We start from the raw sequence: 8,461 nt of genomic DNA, 5'->3' as shown, positions 1-8,461 counted from the left end.
TAATAAAAAAATTGTGAAGTTTCTTGAAAAACTGGAGATACCCGAAGCATATTGTGTGTGGCACCTGTCTTAGTCACAAAGAAACACAATTGTCAAAAAAGATATTTAAGTTTAATACAAATTTTATACAAAGAAAATGTGAAAAAATACTTCCATATGCTAAAAGCAATTATGCTTCACAAATAAGGCCAGCTAGGCTATTTTTGACACAACTGCAATTCACGAATATTCTGTTCTCGCTTTTCTTCTTCTAATACTTTTTTCCCTCTAATACGGGTACTAGCTGGAGACTGTACAAACCGCATTCTTTTATAAACAATGGGAGAAATCAACATGACTAAAATGTACAACAGAATGTACTGGAATGATATCATACAGTTATTTTTCTCATATACATACATCACCTTTGCTTTGTTCAATGCTTTCGTTTTACACAACATACAAAATGGTACTACAGTATAAGTGTAACAGACGGCATTTCCATGGGTTACTTTCTCTCATACTGTGCTGTTTCATGCTTACATAAAAACATAAATTCCATCATATAAGTAATACATGCTCTGGCCCAGCATCAAAAGTCCTTTGCCTGCGTTTCCTGATCCATGTTTTCTCCACACCTAGTTCTTCTTCAAAGTCCTTTTGGAGGATTTTTAAAAAAGAACCTGGACTGTGAAGCATAGGAACAAAGTTCACTTTTCTCAATTCTTGATATCAATGATCAGAAATCATGCTACAACCACCTGGTTTTACACTTTCCAACTTCTCTATCAGATTGAATGAAATTTTCACTTATTTTTAACCTGTAAACAATATAAATTTTAACAGTCTGGTCACTAAAAAAAACATAAATCTTTATGTGTTTCAGGTCCATGGATTGGAAATGTCTTAATTTGCCTAATACAATTAACTGAAGAAAGATACCTTTCGTCCCTTGGTTGCTCAAAGAAATTCTACAAGAGTTTCAAAGAGCAGAATTTTTTTTCAATCCAAATGCAAATCGAGTTGTTCGGATTCTCACAATGACATTTAGTTGCTGCACAACTGCAGTTTCCCAAGACCAGTTTTCAGTGTTAGCCTGTGATAAGGCTGTTTTAAACCTTCCTTTCCAACTTCAAACGCTCTTTATAAGTTAAAGTCAATACAAATATAAAAAGGAGGTGGAACTCTAACTTTAATGACATCCACAAATTGTACATTATTTACAAAAGAAGCATAGATTTAATACGGATCTTACCTGTCCTCAGCTTTTCTAAGCCAGTGCTAATGCTTTACATTAATGTAGTGTAGTTAAACCTTTGTACACAAATACAAAGCTAGAGTCTGAACCTTTGAGGTTAATCCAAAGAACTGTGTTTATTTTTCACATTTCTATTAGATTTACTTATTCCAACAATTGTATGGACTTCTTGTTAGCAGTTAGACTCTTCGTACTTGGACTGGCATTGTGGTCTGAACATACTGAACTCCAGTTCTCATTGCCACTGTCCCAGCAGAAGGACTTACCACTACAGGAATGGTCTGTGGATTAAAACCAAGAGAAACATATTGTTATGTTAATGGTCACATAAACATGACCACAGAAATAGAGATTTCTTTTTCCAGGGAAAATCCAGAACAAGTTCAAATTTTTGAGCAAGAATCAGTACCTTTATTACAGCAGTATGACCTCATTCCAGGGCAGAAAGTAGTGTACTACTTTCCCCTAGCCAAGAGTTTTTCTGTATTATTATTACTACTACTATATAATTACAGGGACAGGTGGTCCTAGAGGTACTGTACACAGTCTGTCTGTGCTTGGAGAGTTAGGTTTTCAAAGTTACATCCAGTTATGTATTTTCCCCAAACTAATACGTGGGAAGAGGAAAACGGACTAAGAAAATCCTTTGTTGTTTGAAAAACTTCTGACAAATCAAACTGGAGTACAAAAATACCCTTGTTTATAAGTATATTCTTGTTACACATTACTTAAATCTTTTTCCCCAAAAGGAACTCCCCCATGCATTCAGTCTACACAGAAGAGAACAAAGACATCCATTTCAACAAAAAAAGTACTTAAGTTAACTTTTGCACAAATCAGTAACAAAAACATCAGCATTACTGGGAACTGCCTTATACACCCTGCAAAAATATTAATATAGAATAAACTTTTCACTTCCATCATACAGATCATGATCTATAAATCTTGACAAATGAAGTTTCAGGACATGTCTATAGGTGGTAGTTGATTCTACAGATGTGGAGACAAAGGCACAAGACTGTTAAACAATCTGGTCAAGGTCACATCACTCTGGAAGATCTGGAAAAGTATTTATTGAATTTTAAGTCTGTATATTAACCTTCCTCCAAAAATGTGAGAAAGTCTAGAAATGCCTATATGGTACAAGCTGCAAGTATGTTTTGATACAATTCCTGTGATAAAACAAATGCATCCCTTTCAGTTCACAATATTTTGTGGAAGAAACAGGAAGTAAGATTCTGAGGAATCTGAAAGGGATGGTCAGATCTTCCCCCTGATGGTAGCGTGACATTCCAAAGAGAACATGGCAGAAGAAATACAAGTTCACTGAAGCCAAGTTTCCCCACACTGTTTTCAGAAACCACATTAGTGTCTTAGTGGTATTCACCAAGGACTGAGTACCCCTACTGAGATGGATTACAGCCGAGAGTGCTTATCAGCTCCTCTGTGACAGTCTATGCCTTCCAGAAGCCTACTCATTCCAGTGCCTGGAATGCAGAGACGATGAATTCATATTTTTACATTGTTTTAACTGCAGAAGGAATAAAACCCAAACATGGAACCAATATGTTAAATAAATTCAACATTACTGCCATTTTGTAACAATTTCAGATGTGTACAGAGGGTTCAGTGGAAATGGTACCCAGAAGATACACTGGAAGTTGTTCAGAGGAAGAAATCTCTAGTTGGACACGAAACGCAAACTGAACCCTAAAGAAGCCATTATGTTAAGTCACTGTTAGTACTACAGGTGGGGAAATCAAGGCTGCCACCGCCACCTTTTAAATACACACACTTACCCAAATGAAAAAATTAAGTTTCAGTTCTTGTAGCGACCAGGATATGGAATGTGAGAGACTCCTTAAATGTGTTAAGATCATTCCCTGAGAGGTAAATTTTCCACCTCTGCCAGTTTTACACATATGTACATTTTGCATACATATTAAACATGCACTAAGGTTTAAAATTATTTAAATTGCACGTGCAGTCATTAGAGTACAGAGGTGTCTGTAACTGTGCAAGACTAATGCAAATGTGTACAAAGTTTAAACATGCACAAATAAAGGCTGAAACCTTTCAGACGTTCCCATGATGCTTTACATAACCCAATACACTTTGTATTACAGAAAACCAATGAAGGTAACTGCCGTTTTTCTGCGTATTACACAAAATCACCATATGATCTTACAACCTCTCAGCTATTCACAGAAGAGCCTAACGTCACTGATGTTTGCTATTTGATTTTAAAACACGTATAAAACCTTGTCGTTACGGTAATTTAGTCCGAGAGACTTAGGGCTGATGCTGCGAAGGTGCACAGTGCTCTCAGTTGAGACAAAGTGAGTGAAAATGCCGCTAGGAATGTGAAAAGTCATGATCCCCACTCAGAGCAGTAACATTTGTGTGGAACACAACGCTGCTAGGAAATACTGTCCATCTGTGCGTGCGTTTGCAGGCGTGCACAGAGGCGGGTCAGGGGCTGCCCGAGGGTCTGTGCACACAAGGACAAGGACAGAGCAACTTCTAGAGCAAATTAGGCCTCACAATCGCAGTGTGATTAAGGTACACTGACAAGTTAATACGCAGCTACTACCACACATGATGTAACCAGTCAGAAAATGGACTGATGTCCACAGGGGCTCCTCTGCCAAGCGCCCAGTGACGAGCGTGCCGGGCTGGCCACCGGGCAGAGACAGCGGCAGCTCAGGCCCGGCCAGGCAGCAGCCAGCGCTGCACCACACCACTGCTAAACGGACAGGGCACTACGGTGCACGAAGCACACAAGCCAGCCTCACTCCTGCCTCCTGTGACTGACACTAGGGAACTCAAGGGTCCTTTGTTACGTCTCTGAAGGAAAAACCAGGTCTGATTCCAGTGCCGCTGCTGTAATTTCGTAACGCTAACAGACAAGACCGCATGGGAGATACGCTACCGACGAATACGTCCTCTCTTTCATCACACTGAGATGTCACAGGAATATCAAGCATAGCTCAGAATCAATTAAACCTCTTTTAGGATACCATAGACAAAAAGATCCTTAAAATGAATTCTATATATTTACACGGATGTTGTGTCAAGTATATACACGAAACAGACAAGTAACTAAGGCCTGAATGTAAGAGGGAAGCCGGACTGTCCTCAGTGCTGTCACTATGCTTAACGACAATTCTGAACCCTTGTGATAATGAATGGTGAAATGAAAGGGTGGGACGTTGCACAGCAAAATGAGACATTTTGCACTGCAAGTTGAGAGACTATACCAGTGAATTCATATCTCAGCAGAAGAGCAGACGGAGACAACCCCCCAGAAATACTGAGCAGTTTTAATGCCAGGAACAGTTCTACTGCAGACTGTAAATGATGATGTTGTACTTACAATTGTGGGTTGAGTAGTTGGAATATAGGTGGTGGTCTGCGGTACCTGGACCAGTTTTATAGGCTGGTTGCTTGTCACACCTGTTGCTATCTGCAGAGACAGCACAGGCAACCTCAGTAGAAGTCTCAGCTCTTACACGAATTCCACCTAGTTGTTATTATTATTATAATATGAAATTTATGTTGGATGTTTTGTTTGTGTTAAAAATTTGCATCTTAATGAATTCACAGGTTACTTTTTTGTTAATAAAACAAAATTCAAACTATGAACATGATCAATGTATACAGCATGATGTTTCAGGTAGAACAATTTATGTGAAAGTGATTCCAGATTTGTGTAACTGGAATATTCCCTGGCAAAGGTTTTAGGTAATTGATTTTCTCCCATCCCCTATTTTCCCAGTAATACAAAGGTTGTGCTGCCACAGGCAATGCGCATGAAAATTGACTGAGCCAGAGTTTAACTTCCCCAAAGCATTTAGGTGGAACAGCACATCCTTTTTCCCCTCTACAAATCTGTTTCCCAAGTAACTCCCTTAGATGACATGTCAAGCCCAGAGATCTAACACCAGACAGTAGCAAAAGTGTCAAGAAATGAACACAGCTCTCTAGTTTACTATGCTTCCCAATTCTATAGGACTATCTCAATGAGACATCATGCTGGAATCACAATACTACAAAATTAGTTTGCTTTTAATATTTTAAAATACAACAAGGCTCCTACTGACGTGGGGGATCATGTGTAAGGGTTTGAAGGATCAGCCCCTCTTAAATTTTTCATTTAATAAATCTTGCAAGGGCAGAAGAAAAACGATGCTGAAATTGCTAATACTCAAGCCCTACCTATAAAGCAGAATCTTCTCTATAAACAATTTCTATATATGCAATATTCAGTCCCTTTTATTAGAGCATTTGCTCATCCTTGCCTACTGAATACTATCAGAGTAGATGCTATGGAGGATTTTGTAACTGCACACTGCTCCGTTAGCTGTAGATCCAGGTGAATTGTTGTATCAGTGTTATGGAACATTGTGGTACCCTAGTGGCAGTCTGTTGTGATAAAGTAAGTTGATTTGAATGCAGGTCTTGAGCTTGGCCTCTGAACCCCCAGGCAAGAAGGGCTTGGAAGTGCTGCAGTCAGTATTGCTTATCAGAAGGCAACTTGTATCGAAAGATCCAGACCAGAAGCTACACTGATGGGTCCTGGAGAGAGAGAGAGAAAGAGGTCCAGTCCCCTTCGGCTGGAAGGATGAGTCAAGCCAACACAAGGTTTTATTGGGAATCAGTGAGGGGAAAGGGTGTGCCCAGAGGACAGAAGGAGAGATTTTTTTTTTTTTTTTTTTCCAAGATGAAGAAAATAACCACACAACACCCTGTCTTATTCCCCAAATCACATTCTTTGAAATACGGAAATAATACGAATTCCTGGCAGGTCCAGGCAAGCCTTTAGGGATAGGTTTCAGAGAAATCTTAAAAATAAAAAATAAAAAATAAAAAAATTAAGTGACCACAACGATACTCACTGTAACACTCTCTTTGCTTTTATCAGCAGAACCTTCCTTTTCCTTAGGGGTGCTGGCTGTTTCTGTGGGTGTAGGCTGTACACTTGAACTGGGCTGGGATGATTTATTTAATGTTTCTGTGCTAATTTCAGTATCTGTTTCTTGCTGTGTTGCAGTAGCTAAAATAAAGGAAAACAGAGAAAGTAGCTGCTACTCATGTACCAGTCCACAGTCACTCCTCAGGCATGGAAATGAAGAGGACTGGGTCACTGTGCATTGCACCCACCCCAACCCCTCCGCAGTGAAACAAGCAACCCAGAGTGAGGTTACCTGACTGTGTGCAAGATTTCATATGCTCAGGCCAGTGTGCTTGTTGGCAGGGATAGTCACAGTAGCTAGTATTCCAACAGCAATAAAAAATGGCCTCTTTCTTGCAGTTAGCACACCACTGCTTCTTTTTAGTTTCATCCACTGCCTGCTGCTTTTCCAGTTCCAGCTGCTTCTTCACCTCAGCAATCAAACGATCTCGCTCTTGTTCTAGACTCTGACGCATTTCAGCCATTGTCAGTTCTGCTCAAGAGGCAAAGGAAGATGAGTTTTGCAATTCCCACCCCCAAACAGCAAAGTGCAAACAGCAGTTTTCATGAGATTAAAGACAACGTGAATTTAAAACTAACAAAATAGTTCCTGAGTTCAGGCATCTGTTTCATACCTACCCGATAAAAGTCTTCCATTTTTTTGTCTTCCTCTAGCACCATTATTTTTACCCTTGAGCATTACCTTCCATTTGTTTAACACTTTAGTTCTTGATCTCCCTTAAAGGACCAGAATCCAGGTGTACCAGGTGCACCATAAACACAGTAAGAATGTATGCAGCTGCTGCTGATGTACTTTGTCTTTACAAGCTCAAAATTCTTTTCTGCTCCAGTGTTCAGAAGGTAAAGAGAATTCTGTTCTTTCTCTTGTCCCGTAAGTAACAGCAAATCGATTGTTCATTGTATCTTTGGCTTCTTTATAAAGAAAAATGTGAAAGTTCCAAGAGGCACACTGTCAAAGTTACAAAAACTCATCACTGCATGAATAATGCTGTTCATCTGAGCCTTACTTCAGGATTGCTCTGAGAGTGACTCACTATTAATGCAGTTATCAACTGACAACTCAGACACTATGAGTGACTGTGAGTGACAGAGCTTGACAGAATCTTCAAGGAAGTGGGCAAACACAAGTAGAGCATTCCAATTCTAGCCATCTTGACTCAGGATGCATCTTTGAGTCTTCTGAAAAACTGAAGTGGACATACTTTCAAAACACCATTAAAGGTGTTTATATAAACCAGTAACCAGTAGCTTAAACTGGTGACAAAGGGTTTAAAGGACTTTTTTTTTTTTTTCCTTTTATTTCTGAGCACACCTATACATTCAGTTCTGAGAGTTGCAGATGAGTTGTTGCCATATCCAAGTAATTATGAAGCATGCTATAATTGGGACTGCAGCAGTGGAAAAACTGCTCTACCCTGATTTGAAAGAGCAAAATGTTACTAATAAACCAGAGACATGGGTGTGAATATGATGTTATTCAGATGTTAATTCACTTTGATTCCAAATGTGCTCTGCAAAAGGTGAGTCAAAAAATGGATGAAGACACTATATCACATGGTCCTGAGGCTGTTTGGACTGCATTAAAGGAGACTTGATCATGCAGTTGCAACCACCTTCCCACAGTCAGTGCATTAAAAAAGGTAATTTAAGAGGAATCACATTTTAATCATTTCCTGCCAATATGGCTGAATCAATGTAGAGATGAAAATCCCACTTCCTGGGAAGAACATTCTTTTATCTGTTTAAAGTAGTATTTTGACTTTATTTTACTGACAGTTTGGCCCCAAGATTGAGTCAAGGCAATCTATTAACTTTAAATAAATAAATACACTAACAAATTATCTGAAGCTAAATATCAGCTACAATCTACCAAGATATCAGAGGAAGCAGGTTCCTCTGCCTGGTTCATATAAGAATTAGTACAAAATAATCATCATAAAATGTCTCATGAAGATTATCCAAATATGCATAAACTAAAGAATTATTCTGTCCTATCAAAAAATCTCTTTAGCCTATATTTGTCTCAAAGGGCTGAACTCCTCTTGTTTAATATGCACAAAGGAACTCTATGTACTCAAAAGGTGTCTGCTAACATCAGCACAGAACATAACGTAAGCTTGTCTGTCCTTCACTTGGACTATCTGTAGTGTCATATGGTGAAGGTAGTGCATACTACAAGCATTTGGATTTTTAACTTAGGACAAAAATTGACACATTATTTTGGACTGCCATTTTCATACCTAGATTAT

General features: G+C 38.9%; 1 protein-coding gene across 1 annotated transcript in view; it reads right to left on the bottom strand.

Moving 5' to 3' along the window:
* Positions 1–4,505: 4,505 nt before the first annotated feature.
* Positions 4,506–8,461, bottom strand: part of ZMYND8 (zinc finger, MYND-type containing 8) — a gene marked incomplete at its 5' end in the record, with an annotated part of 32,375 nt that continues 28,419 nt past the window's right edge. Inside the window, 4 exons of the mRNA XM_008946387.1 lie at positions 4,506–4,703; positions 6,136–6,293; positions 6,445–6,684; positions 8,453–8,461. The exon at positions 8,453–8,461 is cut by the window's right edge and continues 82 nt beyond it. Of these exons, the coding sequence (XP_008944635.1) occupies positions 4,506–4,703; positions 6,136–6,293; positions 6,445–6,684; positions 8,453–8,461 (605 nt within the window). The remainder of the gene's footprint in view (positions 4,704–6,135; positions 6,294–6,444; positions 6,685–8,452) is intronic.

This window comes from Merops nubicus, unplaced genomic scaffold (assembly GCF_000691845.1).
Source record: "Merops nubicus isolate BGI_N331 unplaced genomic scaffold, ASM69184v1 scaffold7448, whole genome shotgun sequence".
In the NCBI taxonomy this organism is placed as follows: Eukaryota; Metazoa; Chordata; class Aves; order Coraciiformes; family Meropidae; genus Merops; species Merops nubicus.
This window is presented reverse-complemented; position numbering and strand designations above follow the sequence as displayed.